Source organism: Eschrichtius robustus, chromosome 8 (assembly GCF_028021215.1).
Source record: "Eschrichtius robustus isolate mEscRob2 chromosome 8, mEscRob2.pri, whole genome shotgun sequence".
Classification (NCBI taxonomy): domain Eukaryota; kingdom Metazoa; phylum Chordata; class Mammalia; order Artiodactyla; family Eschrichtiidae; genus Eschrichtius; species Eschrichtius robustus.
The window spans coordinates 106,501,118-106,527,641 of NC_090831.1; the positions used below are offsets into that span (position 1 = coordinate 106,501,118).

The 26,524-nt window shown below is 57.0% G+C and overlaps 1 protein-coding gene across 1 annotated transcript; it reads right to left on the bottom strand.

The window, feature by feature from the left end:
- Window positions 1-7,646: 7,646 nt before the first annotated feature.
- Window positions 7,647-24,797, bottom strand: IMPDH1 (inosine monophosphate dehydrogenase 1). The gene is made up of 15 exons (XM_068549399.1): window positions 24,549-24,797; window positions 20,340-20,438; window positions 18,177-18,225; window positions 14,789-14,890; window positions 14,571-14,645; window positions 14,057-14,263; window positions 13,818-13,905; window positions 12,784-12,983; window positions 12,048-12,138; window positions 11,726-11,821; window positions 10,596-10,739; window positions 10,357-10,501; window positions 9,897-10,040; window positions 9,656-9,739; window positions 7,647-8,397 (listed from the first exon to the last, which is right to left on the bottom strand). Exons 1-15 carry the CDS (start codon window positions 24,716-24,718, stop codon window positions 8,376-8,378), a joined length of 1,716 nt encoding a protein of 571 aa, XP_068405500.1. The 5' UTR covers window positions 24,719-24,797; the 3' UTR covers window positions 7,647-8,375.
- Window positions 24,798-26,524: the final 1,727 nt, after the last annotated feature.

The following is a 26,524-nucleotide window of genomic DNA, read 5'->3' on the forward strand; positions in this document are numbered from 1 at the left end:
CCGTTATTAAGGATTATCCAGGTGGACCCGATGATTACAAGAGTCCTTACTAGACAGAGGCAGGAGTGTCAGAGTCAGAGCAGATGTGACAATGGAAGCAGAGGTCAGAAAGGCAGGGAGATTTGAAGATGATGCACTGCTGGATTTGAAGATGCAGGAAGGGGTCCAGAGCCAAAGAATTCAGGTGGTCTCTAGAAGCTGGAAAAAGCAAGAGAAAAGATTCTCCTCTAGGGCCTCCAGAAGGAACACAGCCTGGAGGATCCATTTTCATCTTCTTTTTTTTTTTGTCCACACTGCGTGGCATGCGGTATCTTACTTCCCCAACCAGGGATCTAACCCGCACCCCGCCCCCAGTGGAAGCACCGATTCTTAACCACCAGACCACCAGGGAAGTCCCCATTTTCATCTTCTGACTTCCAGACTATAAGATAATAAATTCGTGTTGTTTTAAGAGGCTAAATTTGTGGTAATTTGTTACAGCATCCACAGTAAACTAATACACCAGGCCTTGCCAGGGGAGGCCAGAGCCTGCTGGGGCGAGGCTGTGGTGCAGGAGGGAGGCCGGAGGGGGAGTTTTGTAGCCGGCAGGGCAGGGAGTGAGACTGCGTTGGGAGGGAGGGGGGGCTGGGCATGGAGTGCTCAGCCCGTGACCTCACCCTTGGCCAGCCAAGCTGCCCTGGCATCCGGACGCCTGTCAACCCGAGGTTATATGCCTCACTGGGCCAGAAAGGGATCCCCGTGTAGCCAGGCCCCGGGCAAGGGTGGGGTTGTGGCAAAGAAGGCTGGTGCCAGGGGAGGGAGCCCAGTCAGCCCCTGGGGCTGCAGAGGCCACATGAGTGGAGGGGGAGGCCAGCAGGGGTTGGCAAGGTGCCCTGTCACCCAGGGCCCCCTGCCAGCTCGTCCTGCTCTACCTCTCTCCTGTGGGGCACGAAGCACTCCCTTCCTCTCTTCTTTTCCCCTCTCCACCCCTGGGCTCCCCTAGGAAAGTGGGAGGAGGAGGGACTTGGGGGCTAGAGAGCAAGTGACGGGGTCACAATCTCAGCTCAGTGGCTAAGAAGCTGGGTGACCTTGGGCAAATCACGTTGTCTCTCTGAGCCTGTTATCTCCTCTGGAATTGAGGAAAGAGTCTCCACTTCATGGGGCTATATTAAATGACACAATACAGTTCCCAGCATAGAGTAAAGCCTCCAAGTGCAGCTGGTCTTTTTCTTATCACATGTATACACGCCACTGCCCACAGATAGAACATCAAGTTTATCTGCCCTGCTAGGTGCCTAGTTCCTCCAGGGAACATGGTGTCCTACCTATCTTTGCATCTCAGCATTGCTACAATTACTGGTGTGTATTAGGTGATGAATATGTGTTTTACCTATTCCTTCACTCATTCAACATGTACTTATGTGTAACACTGCTTTCGATGATGAAGACATATGAGGGAAAACAGACCGTATGCATATAAACAGAGAGTATGTTTGTGATGTGTTATGAAAAACAACAAAGCAGGAAGAGGGAGTGCCAGCGGAGGGGGAAAGGGAGCGGTTTGCTATTTTGTACAGGGTGTCAGGGAAGGTCTGTCTCACAAGATGCTGCTAGAGCAGAGACCCAAGGGAAGTGAAGGAGTGAGCCCTGTGGATTTCTGGGGAAGTGGAGGGTTCAGGCCTGGTGGAAGCATTCAAGGACAGCAAGGCTGGTGTGGTGGGATCAGAATGGGTGAGGGGAGAGGGATAGAAAACAAGGTCTGACATAGTTGGGGCCAGATCACACAGGGCCTTGCAGGCCATAGTAAAGCCTGGATTTTACCAGGCTTTACTATGGAAATTTACTATAGAATGGAATTGCTATTCTCCAGACAGGGTAGATTTAAGGAGGAAAGGTCTGGGAGGATAGTGAGGGAGTGTGAAGGTTAATTTTATGTGTCAACCTGACTGGGCCATGGGGTGCCCAGATATTTGGTCAAACATTCTGGGTATTCGTGCTGGTGTTTTTGGATGAGATTAACATCTGAATCTGTAAGACTGGGTAAAGTGGATTGCCCTCCCGAATGTGGGCAATCTGCTGAAGGCCTGAATAGAACAAAAAAAGGCTAAGAGAGAATTTGCTCTCTTTGCCTAAGTCTTTGATCTGGGACATGGATCTTCTGCTTTCAGACTTGGACTCAGACTGGACGGCTCTCCTGTTCTCAGGCAGAAATAAATATTGTGTGCCTACCTCCTACTGGTTCTGTTTCTCTGGAGGACTAACACAGGGAGCCAGAAGTCGGGTGCTGGTTATGTTCAGCACGAGATCCTACTCAGTATCCTGGTGGAGACATGGAATAGGCAGAGATATGAGATCACAGGGGACTGAGAGCAGATTCGATCACTGAACTGAATTTGAATCCTCCCGGTCTCTGTCCCTTGACCCAGCTGAAGCCGGTTTTCTCCCCTGCACATCTGCTGAAGTGGAATCCTTTCCTGCTTCTTCTCCCCAGAATAGCCCCGGGCTCCAGCTTTGTGATCTGCTTGGAGAGCTCTCCTGTCCTTGGCTTCTCCAGAGGGTTCACATAACCTCCAGAAGCCCCCTTCCCCCTCCCCAACTCTGTGGTCTTCTGACAGAGGGGAGCCCCCGCAAGGTGAGGGCAGCCCTGAGCAGAGGGGTGCCCCACCCAGGCCAGGAAAGGACAGCCGGGCTAGCAGGGGTGGATCTGTCTTCACTGCTGCTCTCCTGGTCTCCCAACAAGTGCTGGCCCCCAGCACCCGCCATGCCAGCTTCCCTTGGGGGATTGGACACTTCACACCCGCCAGGAGGTGCAGTGGAGTGGAGGGGGACATCCAGGCTGGCCCAGCTTCCTAACTGGGTGTACCTCTTATCAGCTGGTGACCTGGGCAGGACACTTTGTCTCTCTGAGCCTCATTTTCCCCATCCATAACAAAGGGATATGTGTGACTGCCTTATAGGGCTGCTGAGGGTAAGATGCACCTACCACAGTGGTTGTTGCTTAGTAATAAATGACAGCAGATGGCGGGTCTTTCAGACTCCTTTCCCCACCCCCAGCCAGCCTCTCTCCTTTCTGAGAGATTAGATTATATTACCCCCATCCTGTCCTTCAGAAGCCAAATTTTACTGTGGACGCGGGCAACCAGGGAATGGTTGCCAAGGTCAGGGCTTTCAGAAAGGCTGCCGGTCGCCCAGGAAACTACCCCACTCGGGGTTCCCTGGGGTCCCACAGGTCGTTGGGTTCTTGCGCCACCTGCTGGATGCAGTGCCGCACTGCTCCTAAAGCACCCAGACCCGGCAGTCCTGCATCCCCTAGCAGAGAACACTCTCCGCCCCGGCCCTCTTCTCCTCACAGCATCTCCACCATAAAAGGTCCTTCTTACTGTTTGTCCCTAGATTTTCCCAGAGACCAGAGGCATGGAAAGGAGTTGGAAGCACTGTGAACCACAGGGAGGAGTGGGAGCAACGTCCTTCCCGGAGAACGACGAGGACGGGGGAGGGCTCTGGTAGTGTGGGGTCCGAAGGAAGTCCCTCCCCTCAATTGATTTCCTGAAGCTCGGACTCCGCAGTGCAGACACACGTTTTGTTTCTCATTAGTCCACTTTCCACCAAGAGGGAGCAGTGGGGAGGAAGAGGTTAAAATTGGGGGTGGGAGAGTGACGTGCAGGGTCACAGCCAGGTCCTTACGCAACATCCCCTCCTGGCTCCCTCTTCCTTTCCAGCGGCTCAGCCCCTGATGCCCTAGTCCTGACTTCTCTTTTCTTCTCGGGGGAGAACCTCCCTACCTACCTTGATAGCATGTCAGACAAACCCCTTGGAGCCTCAGATCATCCTGCCTCCAAGGGAACTCCCGGGGGCGAGGGGCAGAAGAGGGAGAAGCAAAAAGCCCTCTGCTATGAGAGACAAGGTCTCCTGGGTTGGATTCCTGCCTGAGGCAGCCCCTGTGCTTGGCCATCCTGAGGTCATCCTGCCCTGAAAGGTGAAGGGTGAGGTGGAGCAGCTGACGTGTGGGGTCAAAAGACAGGAAGCTGTTGGGGTGCCTGGGGGGGTGGGGTGCTCCTCTTTCCCCGGTTAGGATCACAAGTAGAGAAACCGAGGAAGAGGCACACGGAGAGGGAAAGGTTGGTCTCTACCCGTCCCAGGGTAATACTGCACCTTGCAACCCACATGCCTCCTCCCAGACTTCAACTGCGCTGAGGATGTGGATGCCTTGGGAGCCAGACACCCTGGCTCCCAGCCCAGAAGCTGAGGTCGCCAGTGGGCTTAAGAGGCCGTGGAGCTGCAGGCTGGGGACCAAGGTCTCCCTGACCCCGCCCATCTTCCCTCCTGAGCTGAGCTGCAAGGAAGGTAAAGGAGGAGGCTGATGGAGGTGAGTCCAAACCCTGCAGGTGAGGGGCACTGCCCTGAAGACAACAGGTACAGCGAGCGGGGTGGTAGGGCAGGGGCCCGGGAGAGGTTGCATCCTTTGACCCTGGCACTACCCTCTGACCAGATGCCCTGACTCCAAACTCCCCTCAGCTGCAGGCAGAAGGGCGTCTGGGGGTGCACTGGGGTGGATAGAACTAGCCCCTTAACCTCCAGATGGGGGGCAGCCTGTGGGTAAAGCAGAGGGGGGACCAGAGATGCTGGAGTTGGGGCATGTGTAGCCCTATAAGCCTGGAGCAAAGCCTGAAGGAGCAAAAAGCTCTTCATAAGAGTGGAGCGGGGCGCTGCCTCCCCACCAGCCCCCGGGGCTGGTCCCGCCTCCTCTCCAGACTGCACTTCCGGTGTGAGCGGAGCGGGTGGAGGGAAAGGTTGAGGGCAGCTGAGTCGCACGCAGCTGGGGTGCTGACCCCTCCTCTCTGGGCTGGCTGCCCAGTTCCTGATTGGCATTAGAACCACAGAAGCTTAAAGGGCCCTCAGAGGGCTAATCCGACCTCTCCTGAGCTACCCAGTCGTGCCATCTGAGAGCGGATGTGTGGGGAAAGGTGGTTGAGGGCCACCCACCACTCTTCATCTGTCCTCCCGGGTGCACCAGCCACGGCCCCGCTGCTCCCCACCGATGTCACGGCGACCCAGCTCTCCGCTCCATCCACCTGTACTGCAAGCCGGGCCCCCCAGGGTCCCCGGGGCCCTGCCCGATGCTCCTGCTCCTGCTCCTGCTATGGCTGGGGGCGCAGCCAGCTGCCCAGGCCAAGTACCTGCAGCTCTACCTGGCCTGTGGCTTCGACGTGCTGGCCGTGGAGAGCGTGCTGAGCCGCTTCCTGTGCCTGCGCCGGGGCCTGGGGCAAGCTGCCCGAGTGCTGGCGCTGCTGTGAGGGCCTGGGGCACTGGCCAGCCGCCCACTGGTGATGCACACGCTCTCCCTGGGTGGTACACCTTTGCACAGACGCTCCTGCTCAGGGGCCAGGACCTGGGGTGCCACAACAGCGTGGCCCAGTGCCTGAGGTGCCGTATTTCCGACAGCCTGGTGGTGGGCAGCCTGGACCGCGTGGTGCTGGGTGAGTGTGCGGGGCAAGGGTGAGGGGGCACCTGGGCCACACAAACCAGGCTGGACTCCAGGCGGACAGGCAGTTCTGCCGACCAAGGGGTCTGCAATCTGTGTCTGTCCCAAATGTGGCTCTGGGTTTCCTCTGACCGTCCACCTGATGTGGCCTTCCTACCCGGAGCATCTGTTGTTTTGTCCCATCTGGGCCTCCCCCACTGTGGCTGAATTTACAACCCAGAGTGATCGTGTTGTCTGGGTCCAGCCTGGCATGCCTTTATCTGCAGCCTCTATTAAGGCTAATTTACTAAGCGCCTATAACTTTCCATACTCACTCACATAATCGCCACAGTGAGGCCATGAAGTAGGTGCTGTGCCTTCTGAAATTCTTTTCTTAGGACACATGCTTTGCAGAGTCTCAGAAATCATGTACAGTTGACTCTTGAACAACACAGGTTTGAACTGTTGCACGGGTCCACTTACATGGGGAGTTTTTCAGTAAATACGTACTATAGCACTACAGGATCTGAGGCTGGTTGAATCTGCAAATGTGGAACAGATATGCAGATATGGAGAGCCAACTATAAAGTTATATGCGATTTTCGACTGCGTGGAAGGTCAACACCCCTAACCCCCGCGTTGTTCAAAGGCCAACTGTAACTGGATGCACAGGTTTCCTCTAAAACAGTGATTTTCGAACTTTGGTAAATATCAGAATCACCTGGTGCTTAGTGATGATTCAGAAGCCCAGACCCTATCCTATTTCAGTGAGCCTGGGCCTCTGGGTTTTTAAGCTCTCTAGGTGATTCTGATACCCACCACAATTTGAGGACCACTGTGCTCTAACTTCCTCTAGAAGGACCAAACTAATGCTAACATACCTCAAGTAACAGGAAGGTCATTGTTACAAAGTAACCCATTCTATTCCTCAGCTCTAATTGATCAACTACGTCTAGTTCAAAAGGAAAACTCATGCAGAGTGACTTGGCATTTCTCTAAAAATCCTTAGATCTTTTCCATCTCAATTGCTGGTCAAATTGCTTCCTGTACGGTTTTTGTAAAGCAGTGTGCAAGACAAACCATGAAACATGGCCTCGTTCTGGTCCATCCCTTCTCATCTTTTACAATCCCCTGGTATCCAGACATCCTTCTCCCACCCAGCTGGGTCACCTCAGACTCCTAGGTGCTCACCAAGGCCACAGATCCCAGGGCACAAGGCCTCTGGGGACTCTCGATGACCCAGTCACTTGGCAACAACTCCTGGAGCCATTGTTGAACCAGTTCTGAACCCACCCAACAGTCCAGCACTTTCCTTCTCATCCCTGAAGATGCCACAAAGTTGGAAAATGCCACAGAGAGAGGCTGACTCCAGACCACGTGGCTCTTTTAGGAAGGGCCTGGGAGAGGGCAGTTACCGGCCCAGGATGCCAAGAGTGGGCTGAGGGAGCCCCTCCCTGGCAGTCATGGGGGTGTTTCCAGCTCTTCACCACCCACAACTAGGGCCTTCTGCCCCCTCTGCTTCCTGCCACCAGAGCATTCCCAGGCCATCTTCCTTGCTTCTGCCCCGAATGGTGTCTGTACCTGGTGGGACAGCTGGATGCCCGCTGCCCAACTACAACAGAGGCAGAGAAGGCAATGTGAACATCCCAGGACCCCCAACTCTAGGGATACACAGCAGCCCATGTGTCAGTGCTGTCCCCACCAGGAGGCGGGTCCCGAGCCACACATGACAATGGCCGCTAGCCCCCTCTCCCTGGTACCCACAGGTGTGTCTCAGCTGATGAGACCGCAGGCCCTGGGCCTGGTGGTCAGGGCCACAGCCATGCTCTACTTCCACCTGTGCGCGGGCTGCACCGTTCGGCATCACGAGGCTGCGGTGAGCGCTTTCTGGCAGCCGCCCGTGAGGCCCCCGACGCTAGTCTTCTACAGCCACGATGACCCCCTCTGCGACAGGGCCTGCCTGCAGGAGCTGCTGGCCAGCTGGCAGCAGCTGGGCAAGCCGGTGTGGGCGCAGGCCTGGGAGACCTCGCGCCACGCGGCCCACCTGCGCCAGCACCCCCTGGAGTGCCGCAGCACTCTCACCACCTTCCCGGGGAGGCTCGGCCTGGCGCCCCCCGCGGCCCGGCTCTGATGGGGCTCTGGGCTCCAGCTTACCACCAGGAGAGGGTCTAGCCGTCCAGTGGACAAGGGACAGAGACAGGATGGCGGAGGCGTTGAAACCTCTTGATTTATTCAGATTATTTAACATACAATGACGCAACTGTGACCCCAAAGTGTGCAAAGTTAAAGCCTTCAACTGCAGCTGAGAGGAGAGGGCAGGAACGGTACACCTGGGGATGGGGGTGAGTCAGGAATGATGGGCAGCCTCCTCCGCAGGGCCAGGGATGGGGCGGCCTGAGGAGCAGGGCCTGGATAGTCCAGGGCCAGGGGTAGGGGGCAGAGACCTCCCTCTGGCCTAGGTCAGGAGCCCAGAAATGCCACATGGCTGAGGGGGCAGCAGCCCGGGAAGGGGCCAGAGGCAGGGCCAGGAGAGCACCAATTCTGGGATGGGGGTTAGGGAGGGAGGTGCCCTACAGGAGAAGCCAGGAGGGGCCACCTGTCCCAGGGGTGGGAGCCGGGCCGGAGCAGGCTGCAGCAAGAAAGACCTGAGGCAGGCGCAGGGCCTGAGAGCCCAGGCTGGCTGGGCTCAGGGGGACTGAAGAAGGGGGAACCCGGGGGGCTCCCAGGGCAGCCCAGCCTGGGAGCAGTCCTGACTCTGCGGGGGAAGCCCAGGGAGGGGCCGCAGACCCTCAGGGCCTCCCCTCCTCTCTCCCTGGAAAGGAGCTGGGGAACCAGTAGTGCAAATCTGTGGACCACTCAGTTATGGAGGGAGGCTGTACCCAAAGGGGGACCCTGGGGCATGACCCCTCCGCCGCCTCGGCCTCCACCACCATCCTCAGTACAGCCGCTTCTCATAACTGTGGGCACAAGGCAAGAGGGAAACTGAGAGTGGGTATGTGGGAAGGTGGCCTCACCTCCCCAGACCCCCCTTGCCCAGGCCAGCCCTGGGCCGCCGGGCGGCCCCCAGACTCAGGAGAGGCAGTGAGCTGCAGAAGCCTCTGCCTCTCAGCCACAGGGGGCGGGAGGGAATGAGAAGCAGGCCACGTGCCTCTGTCCGCCTCAGGCCAAGGCTCCCGGAAGAACCATGCCAGGCCCAGGGACAGCCATGCTCCTTCTGGCCACAGCCGCAGCTGGTGGACTGTCCTCAGTGCCGGGGTGGAGAGACAGCTCAGGAAGGCACGGCCCATCCTCACAGAGCAAGGTCAGGCCAATCTGAGCCTCTGCTTCCCACGTCTCCACCCCACCCCTGCAGGCACTGTGGCCTAGGTCCCTTGTGGTCACTGGGTCCAGTCCAAGACAGGACAGCCTCAGGCCTGTGGTCAGGGACATCTCTCTGCACCCCGGGAGGGGATGGTTCCTCTGGAGGAGGGGCCACCGCCAGCTGCCCCCAGCATGATGCTAGTACTAGGGCCATGTCCCACGATTACACCCCAGCACGCCCCCAACCCAACGCCCCGCCCCAGCCCAGGCCCCACCCAGACTGCCCCTGCTCTACTCTACGCCTGGCCCGGGCAGCGCGGTTACTTACACGGCAGAAAGGTATAGCTACGGGAGGATGGGGCAGAAAGAGACACAGGTTAGATGCCCGCCTATGCCTGGGGGGACAGGCCCTCTCGACCAGGGCGGGGCCGCATGCCTGCAACTACTGCTGCCAACTAGCACTGCCCCCGCCCACAGTCGCCCCAGCGCCGGCCCTGGCATCTGTCTCTCTGCCCTTCTCCCCGCCAAGGGCTCATGCCCCCAGCCTCCACCTGCCTGCCTGGTGCCGCCACCAGCCAGAGCCCAGCACCGCCAGCCCCTGCCACCAGCCACCAAGCTTCTGAGCAAGCAAGGGCTGGGGAGCCCAGGAGGGGCTAGAGGCCGCATCTCCCATGCCCGGCTCGGGGGAGATGCCCGAGGGGATGGGAGGGCCTGCCTGCGTGGGGACTAAGGGACAGGGTTCAAGGGTGGGCTGGGCCCTGTAGGAGAGGGTGATGGGGGTCATCCTGCAGCAGCCTCCATCCCTGGTGCAGATGGTCCTTGCGGTCCCTGAGACCTCGGCTCAGACTCTGAACCATGGCCCCACCTGCCTGACCCAGTGCCAGCCAGCTGGGGCAAGGAGGCTGCCACACTTACGAGTGCAGGCCGTGGACACCACCCTCGATCTGAGCTGACATGGTCCGCTTCTCAAACTTGAGCTCCCCTGAGTACATCATGGACCTGCAGGCAGGGAAGTGGTGCAGGTCAGGGGCACCAAGGGTGGAGGAGAGAGAGAGAGAGACAGAGAGAGAGAGAGAGAAAGGAAATGGGAAATATGGGGGCGCCAGGAGCCTCCCTGATGCCCCCCACCTACTGCCCCTCTAGTCACAGCACTCACCGCAGGACAGACAGGCTACGGGCACCGATATCCTGGCAGCCATGCTGGATCCCCGCTATGAGGTAGGGCACGAACTTCTGAATGGAGCCTTTGTCCTGGATGGAGCCCGAGACACCCTGCGCGATCTTCACCTTATCTCCCTCGCTGCATGGAAGGCGGGAAGACTGAGCCCCGCCACCCATGGCTCAGGGGACCCCACCCCACCTCTCAAGGGTACCAGCAGAGGGGCTACCACCCAGAAGGACCCCCAAAGCCGCCACTCCCTGGGCTACAGCATAAATAAGCATGGATTCCGAGTCAGGTGGCCCCGGCACCATCCCAGGTCTGCAACTTGGGCCCTGTGCCTTGGGTTCCAGAACTGTAATGTGGAGACTGGGTGCCACCTTGGGCAGTCAAAGGCTCGGGTGGACCTGAGGGGTTGGGAGCTGCTCTGCCTGGGGCCAGGGCTGGGGGCAGGCACCTGAAGTAGCGCTTCTGGCTGCTGCTGCTCTTCTCCATGGCGTCCAGCGAGCCCATGCCGCGGTACTTCTTGAGCCTCACACCATCCGAGAAGAAGTACTCGCCGGGGGCCTCCGTGGTGGCAGCGAGCAGGGAGCCCATCATCACTGCAGTGGTCAGGGGGGTCAGTGCCTCTAGCCCCATGGCCCTCCCACCGCCCCCCACCGGCCTGCCCGATCCCCGGCAGACCTGCCCCCTCACCTGTGGAGGCACCGAGGGCCAGGGCCTTGACCACATGCCCCACGGTCTGGATGCCACCATCGGCTATGACTGGCACCCCGAAGCGCCGGGCGTACTCGGCCACCTTGTACACGGCAGTGCCCTGGGGCCGACCACAGGCCATCACTGGGGACAGTACACAAGATAAAGGCGTCAACAGCAACGGGAGCCAGGTGCAGTACAGGCCCCTTTCTCCTTGTGCCCTACCTCCACTTGGGAAAAGGGACAGGGCTGGATGTTAATGTGGCAAAAAAATAAGTGGCAGCAAATAACACTAGGTGAACGCACTCCAGGAACCTGGACCACCCCACCTACAAGAGCACTACGGGGACCCCGGGGCATCATCAGTACTGGCCTCAGCCTCACCTCTCTCCAGGCACTAGTTCCCTTACAAAGTTACTAGAGTTAGGTTCTCACAGCCTCCTTTGGGATATTGGCTTGCATTTCTTTAAGTTTAATTGTCCAAGGTCCTTAAGTGTTACATTTCTAAGTGAGAATTCTAAGGAACCAGCACTTATCTAAGGATGGATGCAAGGCTGGATAAAGGAGAAAAGAAAACTTCTCTGGTGGTACCTTTGTTTGTTTTGTTCTTATTGCACCCCAAGGTTTAGAACAACGCCTGACACACAGTAGGTCCTCAATTAACATTTGTTAATTTGTGGAGAAGGCCCACATCTCACCTCAGGGGTCAGCTAATGCGAAGGTAGACAGTTAAAAGCAGAGGCTTAGAGACCAAACTGGGAAGATGTTTTGGGCAGAGAAGACCAAATGGGTCATTCAGCGTTTGGGAGACGTGACCAGACATGACCAAGGGGTCAGATGCACCAGTCTTGGGCCTGCAGATTGGACTTCCTTGACCAGAATCTGAGAAGCAGACTGGCACACACCCCAAACTCACGGTAACCTCATCTTACACCTGCTTCCCCCCAAGTCAGTGGGCTAGACAGGCAGAGTCTGAGCCTGGGTCACCCCTGAACCCACCTTCCCAGAAAGGGGCCTGGCTGAGTGAGCACTCTGCATGCATCTGTGGAGCGAGACTGAGGCCCCAGGGCCTGTGGAGGGCGACTGGGGCGTTCTAAGTGGCAGTCACTCACTCTCCTACTGACACCCACCTTCTTGGGTGATGCAGATGGAGCCGCAGCCCATGCCCACACGTAGCCCGTCCACACCAGCGTCAATCAGGTTCTTGGCCTGAGCTGCTGTCACCACTGCGGGGGAGGGGGAGTGGGAGAAGAGGAACAGTGTGAGGATGGGTTGCCCCTGCCCCGCCCGGGGGCTTCCTGGGACCCCAGTCTTCACCTCCCCTTCACCTGCTGTGACCAAAGCCCATTCATTCAGCTCCCTGCCCCTCCATGCCAAGAGCGATGCCATCACCAGGGAATGCCAAAGGACACAGAAAGGTTACACAGTGAGGGGGCAAGGGCCAGCACTCACCATTCCCCCCAATCACCTGGAGGCGGGGGTACTTCTGCTTGATGTAGTGTACCATGGCGATCTGATACACAGAGTTCCCTTGGGATGAGTCCTGTGAGAAGGGCGACAGGAAAGCTTAGGCTTGGAGGCTGAGAATCCTCACCGAGGGAGGGGGTCTTAAGTGGACAAATCCTGAAATTGTATCAAAGATGTATGAGGATACACCTTTGTCTTTTTCTGGGAAGACACTGGACAGTTCTCGGCAGAGTCTCAAAGGGGCCTGCCTTCCCCCAAAGGTTAAGCACCACTAACATAGAGTCTCAGAGCAGACAAAGCCCTTTCATACCCACAATATGGACTGGTTCTCATAGCAAAGAGATGGTGCCTGTGGTCGTATCCACTTCCCACCAACTCACGAACCAAATAGAATTACTTAACCTCTTGAGCCTCGGTTTCCCCCTCTGACAAGTGGGCATGGAGATTGTACCTCAGGGGGCTGCTGTGAGGGCTGAGTTCATCTGCATGAACGCCTTAGTGCAGCGCCTGGCAAGTGGGAGGTGCTCACTGCACGTGAGTGGTAACTGTTAGGGTCAAGTTATGAGTGCGAAGGGCCCCCAGAGGGGTCCACAGTTTGTTCTGAGCTGTCAGAGTACCAGTGACCCTCCCAATTCTGACCCCGGGCTTAATTAGAGGTGAACCTGGTCTTCATAAGCCTCAACTCTACTGAGCCGCCCCTGCTCCAGGGCAGTGTCCGTACCAGCACTATGACGTCGGCGCCCGCCTGGGTGAGCAGGTCCAGGCGGTACTTGTCATCCTCACGGGTGCCCACGGCCGCCCCGCACAGCAGCTGCTTGTGGGAATCCTTGGAGGCCAGAGGGTAGTCCCGGTTCTTCTTCAGGTCAGTGCGGGCAATGATGGCCACTAACTCATCTCGATCATTGACAATGGGCAGCTTCCCTGACAAGGAACGCAGGGGTGAATTGAAGGAGCAGGCTTCTGAGGGTGGGGTAGGGGGCTAGTGAGAATGAAAATGGACCAGGCCAGAGATTCCACTGCAGTACCCAAACCAACCACTAGGTGACAGCACCCACCCAGGAAGCGCTCCTAGGGACCTGGCTCTCTGCCCAAGGAACAGGAAGCAAAGAAACCCAGTTCCTGGAACTCTTCCTGCCCTGTGGCCTGGCCAGGCTCGGTGGGCAGCCCCTGAGCACTGGCAGCCTTTCCCCTGAAGGGCCACAGGCCACAGTGGTCAAAAAACTCACAGCTAGGGCACAAACACGAGGCTATCCTGCAGGGCGAAACGTGTGTCCTGCCCAACACCACCCCAGAGAACAATCCAGTATGGGCCAGCGGAGCATTTCCCAGTGGGTCCCACAGGGACCTAATGGATATTATGTCAACAGCCTCAATGTCAAATAAATTTAACCACAAGACTTCTCAGAGCCTTTGATAAAGTAACATACAATTCCTTATGCAAGATGGGGAATACAGAAAGCAGTGTTTTTCAGACTTGTAAGAACACGGAGCCCTTTTTTCATGATGAGTGTTTCACAGGACTAGTCGTTTTGGGAAATATACTGTGAAGATGCCAAATAAGGGATGGGCTTTCCTGAGTCACGAAAAAGACCTCAGAAGTCATGCTCCAGCCTGACGTTATTCAAGCCTTCCCTGAGGCCCAGCCTAGTTGCAGGGACAACCTGCAAGGCTGTGAAGGAACAGGGGCCTCTGGGGGTACAGGGAGCCGGGCTGGGGGAGGGGGGGTTCTTGCATTTTCCACCTCCTCCCTGGTACCTTTCTTGCTGCGCTGCAGGATCTCGTTTGCCTCTTTCAGCGTCACACCCGCTGGAGCCACCACCAGCTCATTCCGCGGTGTCATCACCTGTGGGGCCAGGAACATTTGCCTGCAGGTTGGCAGGTGAGAGAGAAGGGAGCCAGGCCTCCCTCTGGTCCCTGGTCACAGGCACCGGCCTGAGGCCCCGGGACGTGCGGTCCTCTCTGCCCCAGCCATGCTCTCCCTGCCCCGCGGGTACCTCACTGAGGAGGGTGGTGTGGTCCTTCTCGGCGAGGAAATCGATGTCTCGGGAGGTGACGATGCCCACCAGCTTGCTGCCCATGGTGCCCGTCTCAGTGATGGGGATGCCAGAGAAGCCATGCCGGATCTTGGCCTCTAGCACGTCACCCACGGTGTGCGAGGGGCTCAGCACCACAGGGTCCGTGATGAAGCCCTGTTCAAACTTCTGCGGGCAGAGACAGGGGAAGGAAAAGGCTGGAAGAAAGCTGGAGGTGTGTACAGTCTGGCCACAGGGGGCCGAGGGTCTCCTGGCTGTGCCACAGGGGAGCCAGGGCCCGCCACGGGGCAAGAGGCCAGTGGGGAAACGAGGGCTGAGCCCTGCGCTCCCACTGCGGAGAAGGGCAGACAAGACCCCACAGCCACTAGCCAGGGAGCGCACCGGCCCGCAGAGCTGGCAATGGGAGGTTGGGAGGGCCTGTGAGGCGGAGGCTGCCAGAGGGCATCTTCTTTCTCAGGACGGGCCTGGTACTCGCCTTGACCTTTCGCACCTCGTTGGCCTGGAACTCTGGAGTGCAGTTGTGGTGAATGAAACCGATACCGCCCATCAGCTGGGGTTGAAGGGAAGAATGGTCAGAGCCAGGGGGCCAGCCCTCCTCACTCTGCAAACCCCGCCTCTGATTCCAATTCCTCCTGACGCCCACCCCACTCGGTCCTCTTGGCCCTGGGGTCCCCACCCAGGTGCTCAACTCACAGCCATTGCGATGGCCATGTCAGCCTCTGTCACAGTGTCCATGGGGGAGGAGATGAGTGGCGTCTTCAGCGTGATCTTCCGAGTCAGGGCTGAAGTCAGGTCCTGAAGATGGAGACACAGGCTATGTGAAAAGTTTTATCATTCATTCGACAAACATTTACTGAGCTGCTACATGTACCTAGCACCAGGACAGGCCCTGGGGATACAGCAGTGAGCGAGGTGGATGAGTCTCTGCTACCTCTTGCAGAGCTTATACTCGGAAGGAAAAACGACACACACGAAACGTGCACAAGGTGATTCCAGTTGGGATGACGGCTCCAAAGGAAACCAACGAGGCAAAGTGACCACTGGAGAAAGAATGTGGGGATTAGGGAAACCTCTTTCTTGGGAGGCGACAAATGAAAACTAATCAAGTTAAAGTCCCCAAAGAGGGACTGTTGTTCCAGGCTGAGGGAGCTGTGTGTGAAACCCCGCCTCTGATTCCAATTCTCCCTGAGGTGCGTTTAAGAAAGAAAAAGCTAGTAGAGTGGAGGGGAGGGAAAGAGGCAGCAGCTGAGGGCTGAGAGGCAGGGGGCGGGTCAAGGATATGCAGCCTTGAAAGGAGCTTGCATTCAATTTTCAGATGAGAATCCACTGGAGGACCTCAGGCGGAGGAGAGACATGATCTGATTTAAAGAGGTCACTCGGGTTCCGATGTGGAGATGGGATTCTAGGTGACAAGGCGTGAAACAGAGAGACCACCAGGGAGGCTGCTGACAGGTCCACGTGGGAGATGCTGGGCACTGGGAACGTGGAGGCGTGGGAAGCAGTCTATTAGACATCCAATCCACGGGAGTAGGTGACTAAGGGTCTGCAGCTCAAGGGAGAGCTCAGGACTGCAAGGATATTCAGGAAGCATTTGCCTGTGAGTGGCGGCCAAGGCCAGATCACAGATTCCTCTGAGATTCAGGCCAACAGCTGTGGATCCTAGCCCACAAAACCCTCAGACACAGACTTTGGTATATAATTTTTTGGAGACACAAAGGCCCCTGCAGTCCATTCCCAGACTCTGGCTGAGAACCCTGGCCCTGCAGTCTAGAAAACTCCCCCTTCTCCTCTCTGATCCTAGCACAGGAGAAGAGCCACAGCCTCCTGACATAGGCCACAGGACAGGGAGACCCTTGATGGCAAGGGGGGCTTCTCCCATCCCTCTCTTCCTTGCACCCTGCCCAGGATCTGGCACAAAGCCAGGGTGCTCAGAAACTGAACAGCCAAACCAAGAAGGCTTCCTGGTTGCTGTCACAAGGGGAATATCCAGAATAGTCCTAATTTCCCCCTGAAAAATCTGTCTGGGTCAGCACTGGCTACACAGGCTGGACATGAGCTTCCCCAACGTATAAGTGATCCAGGGACACTCGGGCCCTCTGGCATTTCATGACAATCAGACCTGAATACATATCAATGATAACAGCAACAGAAAAACTTTTTTTTTTAATGTGTATTAATTCATGTTAGAATAATCTAACTTTTCCATGAAATGACTTACACCCATCAGCATTAGCCCCTGGGCTCCTGTAGGTTTGTCATATGTTAATTGTGTAAAGGACATTGGTCATTCACCTGGTTTATTGCTGAGCCCCTCCAGTTAAGGGAGGCACTGTTTCCTTGTATTTGTCCACAATCTAACTTCTTTTTTTTTTTTTTTTTAAACCTCATCTCTTTTTCTTTTTCTTTCCTTTTTTAAATTTATTTATTTATTTATTTTTGGCCGCATTGGGTCTTTGTTGCTGCGCGGGCTTTCTCTGGTTGCAGTGAGCGGGGGCTACTCTTCGTTGTGGTGTGCGTGCTTCTCATTGTGGTGGCTTCTCTTGGTGCAGAGCATGGGCTGTAGGTGCACAAGCTTCAGTAGTTGTGGCACGTGGGCACAGTAGTTGTGGCTCGCGGGCTCTAGAGCGCAGGCTCAGTAGTTGGGGCGCACAGGCTTAGTTGCTCCGCAGCATGTGGGATCTTCCCGGACCAGGGCTCGAACCCATGTCCCCTGCACTGGCAGGCGGATTCTTAACCACTGTGCCACCAGGGAAGTCCTTTTTCTTTTTTTTAATGTTTTTTATTTTATTTATTTATTTTTGGCTGTGTTGGGTCTTCGTTGCTGTGCGCGGGCTTTCTCTAGTTGTGGTGAGCAGGGGCTGCTCTTTGTTGCAGTGTGCGGGCTTCTCATTGCGGTGGCTTCTCTTGTTGCGGAGCACGGGCTCTAGGCACATGGGCCTCAGCAGTTGTGGCACGCAGGCTCAGTAGTTGTGGTGCACGGGCTCAATAGCCGTGGCGCACGGGCTTAGTTGCTCCGTGGCATGTGGGATCCTCTCGGACCAGGTCTCGAATCTGTGTCCCCTGCATTGGCAGGCAGATTCTTAACCACTGTGTCACCAGGGAACCCCCATAATCTAACTTCTTCCAACCCTCTTGCCAGTTCTTATATATCATGGATCCACAAACAAGTCTGTCCACCTCTTCCAAAGTCTCCATAATCTTACTGGCTTCTATGATGTCTTTGCTTAGCACTTCAGACAAAATCCAGTAAGTAATAAAGCAGCCACACCCACGTGCATGCCCACCCCCTCCCTGGGCCTTTCTGAACCTCACCTCAGGCTCTGTCAGTGAGCCCTCTGGCCTCAGGCCAGGCCCCCCTCTCAGGATATCCCCAAATCCCCATAGCTGCCTCTAACCCATTAGGCATAATCCACTGACTGTGCCAGTTTCTCTGACAGCACTAAAGGTTACATCCACCACATTCCCAAGAAAAGTCTCTCCCGGGAATTCCCTGGTGGTCCAGTGGTTAGGACTCTGCGCTCTCACTGCTGAGGGTCCGGGTTCAATCCCTGGTTGGGGAACTAAGATCCCACAAGCCGCAAAAGAGGCAAGGTGTAGCTTTTAAAAAAAAGAAAAGTTGGGCTTTCCTGGTGGCGCAGTGGTTAAGAATCTGCCTGCCAGTGCAGGAGACACAGGTTCAAGCCCTGGTCCGGGAAGATCCCACATGCCACGGAGCAACTAAGCCCGTGCGCCACAACTACTGAGCCTGCGTTCTAGAGCCCGCGAGCCACAACTACTGAAGCCCACGTGTCACAACTACTGAAGCCCACGGACCTAGAGCCCGTGCTCCGCAACAAGAGAAGCCACCACAACGAGAAGCCCTTGCACTGCAAGTAGCCCCTGCTAGCCGCAATTAGGGAAAGGCTGCGTGCACAGCAATGAAGGCCCAACACAGGAAGAAAGGAAGAAAGGAAGAAAGAAAGAAAGAAAGGAAGGAAGAAAGAAAGAAAAAGTCTCTCCCACACCCTGCCCTTGAGCAAGAGATCAGCCTCTGGCACCACAAACACATCCCCTCTACCCCATCAGTGGAAGAGGTACTCACCACCTCATCAGCTGTGAAGTCTATGAATCCTGGGAGAATCAGGAAATCGCTGTGAAGAGAGGAAAGTGACTGTTCCTGGGTGAGGAGGGGTCCCTGAAAAGGGCAGGGCCTGCCACGCCAGGGGAAGCAGCACGGGGGTGGGGAGACGGGCAGAGCCTCTGAGCCCTGTGCCATGTCAGACTGAACCACCCTCATGCCCCTCGCTAGCATCTTGTCGACTTTAGCCCAGAGAGCTAGAGCCAAAGGCGGCGTAAGCTCTGTGGTCCTAGGGCGCCACCAAGGCAGTTGGCCCCAAATGTCCATTGTCTTCAGGGCTCAGAGTTTGTCTAGGAACCTAGACGTTCCCATAATGCAGCACACAGCAGATAAGGTGCCTGCCCTTGAAAACTTCTCGATCTTGAGAGGGGGAGACAATAAATAAACACAGAATACACCTGAGAACAGTTTAGTAGGGCAGCATGGCATGAACACCACACAGCACAGGACAAGCTGCACAGCCCAGTGCCAGGGCTGCTGAGTCACACAGGGTTCAGAACAGCACAGAGGGACCCCAGGGGGCTGAGTGCGGGGCATGTTCTGACAGAGCAGGCATTGGTAAAGGTTTGCCCAGTTGGACGGGAGCAGCCAACAGACATGGCCTGGGATGGGAAAGGGGAGGAAGGGGCCTTATAGTTAGGACCAGGACACTGGGGGCCCAGCCAAAGCACGGTAGTGGCCAACACTAGCGTGGAAAGGGAATGCAGGCCTGCATGCGTAAGGCAAAGCACAGTGCCACTGCCCAGGAGCCCCGACGGGTTCAATCTCCCTGAAATCACAGGGCCTAGACAGACACAACCAAAAGCACATGCCCCATGGTGTTCAGGAACACCCCCAACCAGACTAAGCAAAGCCATCGGGCACCCCAGGGCAGGAAGGAAAAGCTATAGGGTGGATGGGAGGGGTGGGGTCTTTAATTTGCCCCAAGGCCTAGAACAGTTTCCCTAGGAAGTTACCCTGGGCGACTCCACGGAAACTATATCATAGATACTGTATCCCCCCTCATCAAAGACCACCAAAGAAATAAAGAATCTTCACTGCCCCTGTCCCTAGGCAGCCCTTCTTCTGTACAGTGAAGAGGCCTCTGTGGCTCACTTAGAGGCAGGGAAGAAATGCTGGAGTCTGGGCCCCTTGGCATTTTCTAGGTATTATATACACCCCTCACCTGGCCCACACCCCAGCTACTCTGACAAGGAAGAGGAGACACTCCTCAGGACTGACTGGGTATCCTGGTGTCCAGGGAAACCGCCTGCCAAGCAGGAGTGCTTACAGGCAAAGGCAGGAACTAGCAGGAGACAGGGCAGGGATGCTCCTGGCTCACCAGCATCCTCACTCCACCCCAGTCCCAGGTCCTGATGCTCTTTCCTGGCATGGACACAGTCCTGCAGCCACAAGAAGAGCTAGTGCCAGGCCTGCAGCCAACAGGACAACTGGCCCAGGGCCCACGGAAAAGCACATTAAGCCAGAGGCAAATGGATAGGTCTTGCCCTCCTCAAAACTCCTGGGTGAGGTGGGCTTGGGTGGGTGATAGTCAAAGAATACTCATGCCCAGGGGGCACCAGTACTAACTTGCAGGCAGCCAGGGGCACAAATGGAAAGAAGACTGGACTGGACGGTGGAAAAAAAGAGCCATCCCAACTGCCCAGCTGGGCATCTCCTGGGGGCAACACCCAAGCAGCTGCCTTAGCTGGGCTCCAGGGCCCCCTCTGCCCTCGTGGTGACGCTGGGAGTTGAGAGGGTGTCGTGGACCAAGGTCTGGAAAGTCTCCATTACTCCCACATCTCGCGTTCCCACACGCCCCAAGGCCCCTCCATGCGGCCAAGATGCCCGTGAGAGGAGGAAGGGGGCAGGCAGGACCCGGATCTAGCCAGAAACGGGGCATGGCACCGAGGGCCGCGATGTCGCTGTGCCACGTCCGTCTGCTCTCGGCGCGGGCCGCCTTCCTTCCCTTGCCCAGCCCTCCCCCCCCGCCCCCCGCCCAAGTCGCTCGAATCGCGCCGTGGACGCGGGCGTCACCAAGGGGGGAGCTGTGCACGTGTGCAGGGCCGGGGCCGGGAGTCGGGGGGGGGGGGCGTCACGGCGCGTTAGTGCGCGCACCCAGGTAGGGCCGAGGCCCCCAGCGCTTACTTGTAGGTGAGGCCGTCGGCGTTGGCGAACAGCTGCTGCGCAGTGAGCCCATCCTCGGGCACGTAACCGGTGCCGCCGCTGATCAGGTAGTCCGCCATGCTGCCAGGAGACACCGCGACCCGACATAAACACCCGCGCGGGCCGCCCCGCTACCGCTGCTGCCGCTGCTGCTACTGCTGACGCCGCGCCACGGCCACGCTGCCGCCGCGGGCTGGGAGGACCGGGGGCGGGGGCTGCGGCAGCGGCGGGGCGGGCCCAGGGCGCCGCCCTCCCCTCCCCTCCCGCCCCTCCCCCGGGAGCCCGCCGCCTCCGCCCGGAACAGCACAAAGAGCCCCGCGGAGCCCGGTCCAGCCGCCGCCGCCGCGCGCACGCCCAGGGCCGGCTGCAGTGGCACAGCGGCCACTCGGGACCGGGGCGGGGGAGGACGTGTGTGGATCCAACGCGAGGAGGGGGCTGAGCCAGGCCGGGACACGCCCCCTCCGCCGCTCCACGTCCCGCCTCCTAGGCTCCCCGCAGCGCCTCCCCCAGGCCCGCCAGCATCCTGGGCCACCCCAAGCCATCCGACCCCGCCGGCCTGAGTCTCCCCTGGCCCTACTCCCCAGCCCCAGGGTTACCTCTCACATGGTTTACCTTTCCCAAGACTAAGGCTCAGACTTTAACCAGGGCCTGGAGCCCTGAGGAACTGGTTTGGGCTGACAGCTCCCCAACACAGCAGTTTGAGGTTGTACCCTCCCGGCAGTGCACCCGCCCGCGCTCCCCACAACTGGGCATCAGTCCTAGGGGTCAGGCATCCTTAACAATGACAATCCCTGACCTTTGGGTGGCCTTGGAGCCCTCTGCAGTTTACCGGCGTTTTTCATAAATGATCACATTTACTCTACAATCTAGTATTTGCCAATTATTAGGTGTCCCACCCCACCCTTGCTTTACAGATGCAAAACCTACAGTTCAGGAGGGGTTGGAGACAGGTACTACACCTGACTCCTGATCCAATGCTTCAGTCTTACATCCTGTCTCATCCCCAGCTCAAAGAGTAGTGTGGATACCGTGGGTTTTAACCCCAGAGGGGAAAGTTTGCTTTTATTTGGGAGGGTAGCATGGTGGGAAGGTGAGGGAGGATCACAGGCCTGGCCTAGGCAAGTATGTATACATATAAATTAGGGCAGAGGCTAGGGAAGTTTTGAGAATTTACCAAAGCAGACATTTGGTGGCCCTGGATGCCCAGCAAGACCCAGATTTCTACATGAAGGTAGTAAGATTAGGTAGCAAGTTGATTCACATGGGAGGAGGTGGGGTGTCAGGGGGCAGACCCTCCCCCTTTGCGTGACCAGAACTGCTAACGCTACTGCCTGACCAGAAGCCAGAAAGCGGATTTCCACCCCTCCCCCACACCCTCTGCCCCAGGCCCAAATGCCACGCTCTCCTCCCTCTGTCCTCCTATGGTCCCTACGGCTCATTTCTTGGTGAAGTGAGGGAAAGCTGGGCCAGGGACACAGTCCTCTCCCTGGCAAGGTGGCTGTCTGTGGTACTCCCTCCATCCCCAGCCCTCGAGGCTGCGTTTGTTTACCTCTCCCCAGTGTGGTGGCAGCCAGGCCCAAGGGAAACTCCCTGGGATGCCCAGCCCCCGCAGTGACGCCCCGGGACCCTGCCAGGAAAACACAGCCTGTTCCATCTGTGTGCAGAGGGGAGGGGAGGCTTCCCACAGAGCTGGGGTGATGAGGCCCATGAGGCTGAGAGTGCTGCAGGGGGCTCACAGATGTCCACAGTGCCCTCTTTCTTACTGTGGGGGGACCAGAAAAATCACAGGCGCCCAAGCTTCCCTCTCTACCCAGGGAGCCCCAAGGAGGCTCCTGATGGGGGCCTCTGGAGGCCCTCTGGTGTTGAGAAGTGGGGGAGAGGGCCTGCTGGGGTTCTTTGCTGAGTGGGGATTGGGGCCAACTTGCTAGGGATGCCTGAGACGTACTTGATCCCTCTGCACTCGCAGACTCATCCAGAGGGCCTGAGTCATATGGGGAGGAGGGTCATCCTGAGGCGACCAGCACTAGGACCTCCTACTGGCCACCTGGAGGCAGAGCAGTGAGACCAGCCACAGAAAGCACCTGGCCACTCAGGGCTGTCCTGGGCACCTTTCTAGCCATAGAAGGATGGGGCTAGGATAGCATTGCAGGCACAGCACCCAGGCTGCCCCAGTGGTCTCCCTGGGTCTCTGAGGGACCTGCTCTGGGTCACTATCTCCTGCAACTAGGGTACTACTCAAGGTTCCACCAGGGCTGGGGCCCAGGACAGCAGCTGGGTTCTGCCATCTCAGTTGACCTTAGTATGACACCTGCCCCAGTGTAGAACTCAGAACCAGAGGAGGAGGCTGCCAGGCTGAGTTGTGGGGAGAGTCCTCTTCCCGGTGGCCACAGACCTCACAGCCCCACTCCCGTCTCCTGCTGCTCCACACCTCCTCCTGCTTTGACCTGTGTCAGGGCTCCTCATTACTCTAAGCTGCTGAGCTCAGCCCTGCGTTAGGCTGTCCTCTTCCAGAAACTGTTAATCCCCCCCCCCCAGCTTTCCTCCTCCCTCTTCCTGATCTTCCCCCCACTGCTTCCTCCATGGGGAGGAGACACCAGGCAACCAGTGGCCTCCTCAGCTCGAGGAAGGGCTGTTGGTCCCCTGAGGCTCCACACCTAGCAGCTGCGAGGGCAACGGAACAGAACAGACCCAAGCCCCTTCCTTAGGACAGGTGGGGGCACCCATATCCAGGCAGGGAGCCCAGAGGTCTCTTTCTAGTCTGGGGCTATTTGAAAGGACAAGATTTCAAAACACTTCCGAGGGGAGAGGTGGGGTGGGGGAGTGCTAATAACATTGTTGACCTGGGTTAGGGGACATAGTTTGCCCAAGTTCAAGCCAGAGAGCAATAACTCTGGCCTCAGACCTAGACTTCTCATGGAACCCTGTCCTCTTGCCACAGCTTTAAGCTAGTGATGGCAGATGGAGGTCTAGCCAGCAGGTTTTGAATCTCATTACACCACCTGGCTGGGTCTCAGGTTTTACACAGGCTCTTCAGAGTCTGGTGGGGGTGTGGGGATAGTACAGGTGCAGAAGTACAATCTGGAGAAGGGATGTTCCTGGTGTTCTGAAATGATACTTTTGCAATACCTTCTCCAACCAGGGCACTGCTTCCATCAAGGCCCCGTGTGCCCCAGCACACTCCCTCACCTCCTGTAGCTTCTCTCTATTGCCCTGGACCTTGAGCCCCAGTAGCTGGATTTCTAGGATGGGAGGAAGGATACAGTTGCCAGAACCACAGTCAATTCTAGAGAGCCAGCCTGCGGGGGCAGGAGGGGCCAGCCTTCACCCAGCAGCCCCCTAAGCCGTTAAAAGTTCTTACATAAGAGGCCAACCCCTGGGCAGAGCTGCAGGGCTAATTCCCCCAGACCACCGCCCACCCCACCCCCCTCAAACCCAGCTTCCAGGTCACCTCCCCAAGCTGCTGAGCACCAACAGATGGGACAGGGAAAGAAGTCCAAATCCTCTGGACCGGAAGGACAGTGGGATTGCATTTCAAGCTGCGATACAATCCAGAGATTAGCCACTGTCTCCTTTTCAGTCAGTCCCCTGGGACCCAGATCAACACCTCCACTCTTCCTCCAGGGACCCTAACAGACCCCAGCAGGGTAAGGGCAGAGGGGGTTTTGAATCTTAGGAGAGACCCTGGGGTGAGCTGCACTGGCCGCCTCATCAGACCTCAGTGAATGGTGAGGAGGGGACGGTGTCCTCACTCGACTCCGAGGAGGCCCTCCATCTGGTCACCGACACCTGCCAGGAAGACTCTGAAGATAGTTCTAGGAGGAAACGGCTAAGGAGGAGTAAGCAAAGTTGGACATGGACTTCAATAGGCTCGGTTTGAACCCCAGGAGTTGGAGCCACTTGGCTCGGGTGTGTAGTTGAGGTCAGATCCAGGACTAAAATTTTAGGGATCGTTCTTCCGACCTGCTCCCCGGTGCAACACAGCACTGAACCTTTTCCACAGTGCCCGCCTGCATCCCCCAACCAAAGCTGGGTGCGGGGCATCTGAGCCCGGTTTCAGGAAGTTAGAGCTTGAGGCGGTAAGAAGGCATGGGTGGTGGGACCTACCCTTCCCCTCCCCCGCAGCGCTGCCTGGTTCCCAGAGCCGCCGCGCCCGCCCCGGATGCGCCCCGCGCGCTCTGCCCTGGGCGTCACCTCTCAGGCTCGTAGCCGGCCTGCAGCAGGCGGGCGCTGTACCGCTGCGCCGCCGTCTCGTGTCCCGGGTGCTGCCGGGCTCCGGGCTCCGGAACATCGGCGGCTCCGCCTCCCTGCAGCGGCGGTGGGAGCGGCCCCGACCCGGCTGGCGGAGCGCGCGGCTCCTCCATGAGGACGCCGCGGCTCAGGGCGGGTGGGCGGGAGCCTCTCCGCCTAGAGGCTCCCCGGCCCGGGCTAGGGAGTGAGGGCAGCCCAGTCTGGTCCGGGGAAGGGGCGGGGCCGCCGAGGCGGGGCCTGCGTGCCGGGGGCGGGACTCGAGTCCCGGGGACCGGGTCGCTCGGGGGAGGGAGTCCGCTGGGCTTTCCGCGCTGGCAACGCTCTCCCACCGGCCACTCTACGCGGCTGCCCAGATTCAGCCCGTCTCTACCATCCCCGGATCAGCCACAGGATACTGGGAGACGGAAGTGGAACTGCAGAGGACCTCCACCCTTTCCCGCCGTCCGGACCTTCCAGTTTCTCCTGGCCCCTTCTAAGGAAAACCGGAAAAGAGCGCAGAGTATTATCAGCGGCCGGAGTTTTCTTCGCGTCTTGTGTGGGCGCCTCTGCCTCTTGCGAACGAAGGCACGGTCCTTTGAATCGCCTCCTACCGGCCAGCGGCAGACCTACCTTGCTAGGGCAAGATAGGCGGGGAGATTATCCATCTTTCTTTGCCTACTGCCCCCTTTGCCTGCTCAACACACTCCTCTAGACAGCAGGAAAACAAGATTTTCCTTAGCCCTTGCCCGCCACTACCTGAGGAAGGAACAAATAAGACTGCAGGCTCCTTAAGGAAAAGGGCCTTGTCTTCCCTTGCCTGGGGTACCCCATAACCAGGGAGTGGGGTTGAGCACACAGGTGCTCAAACTTCTTCATCTGCTGACTAGAAAGCATACTTTTTCCTCTTTCATAATTGTTATGACTAGCAACAGTGATTGAGCACTTAGCAGAGTTGGCAAGTAAGAGTCCTTGCCCTCAGGCAATTTCTTTAAGGAAACAGAATAGATAGAAAATAAACAGTTGACAATTCTCATACTATATATATATATTTTTTTTTTTTTCACAAAAATCTGACAATCTGAGGGAGCAAATGGTAAACACTAAACGACTGTGGGCTAAGATGCATTTTAAGGAGGCAGAGTTAAGGGTCAGACTTTTCAGCAACTTTTTCACAAAGGAAATTGAATTTACGCAATGGTAAGATCTTGGATTTTATCCTGCCTGGTACCTTTTCCTATACATGTACACACCCACTCCCCAGATTCGAGATCAAAACGATTTCTCTGACAGCTCAGCCACGTGAATGCCGTTATAGACAATTATTTTTGCTACAGACTGAATGTTTGTGTTTCCTCAAAAGTCATATATTGAGGCCACTGTCACCTTCTGAGATGGCCCACACTCTGTCTGTGGAGTGTGTTTCTCTCTAAATAAATCCACTTCTAAAAAAAAAAAAAAAAAGGCATATATTGAAACCTAACCCCCAATGTGATGGTATTTGGAGGTGGAACCTTTGGGAGGTGATTAGGTCATGAGGGTGGAGCCCTCATGAATGGGATCAGTGTCCTTATTAGAGAGAACCCAGAGAGTTCCCTCACTCCTTCCACCATGAAAGGACACAGCACCTATGAACCAGGAAGTGAGCTCTCACTAGACATCAAATCTGCCAGTGCCTTGATCTTGGACTTAGCCTCCAGACTGTGAGGAAAAAATGCTTGTTGTTTCAGCCACCCAGTCTAAGGTATTTTTATTATAGCAGCCTGAATGGACTAAGACAATTTTGTAGAACAAGATTATTACCATGTTCCTGCAGGTATCGTAAAGAGGCAAGGGCAGACTAATCTAAATTGTACGCAGTGATGAAGTCATTTTTCTGGTCCCTGTTTGTGAACTGATCGTTCTAGACACAGAAAGAGCCAAAACACAGGTTTATGACTGTA

Bases quoted from the DNA above. Each gene is read 5' to 3' on its own strand.
- IMPDH1 (XM_068549399.1), bottom strand. From the start codon at position 24,718: ATGGAGGAGCCGCGCGCTCCGCCAGCCGGGTCGGGGCCGCTCCCACCG. The intron at 14,264-14,570 runs GCGAGTACCAGG...CTCTGCCCGCAG, and splicing joins ACGAGGTGCGAAAGGTCAAG to AAGTTTGAACAGGGCTTCAT. The intron at 12,139-12,783 runs GTACGGACACTG...CCCTTCTCACAG, and splicing joins GCGCCGACGTCATAGTGCTG to GACTCATCCCAAGGGAACTC.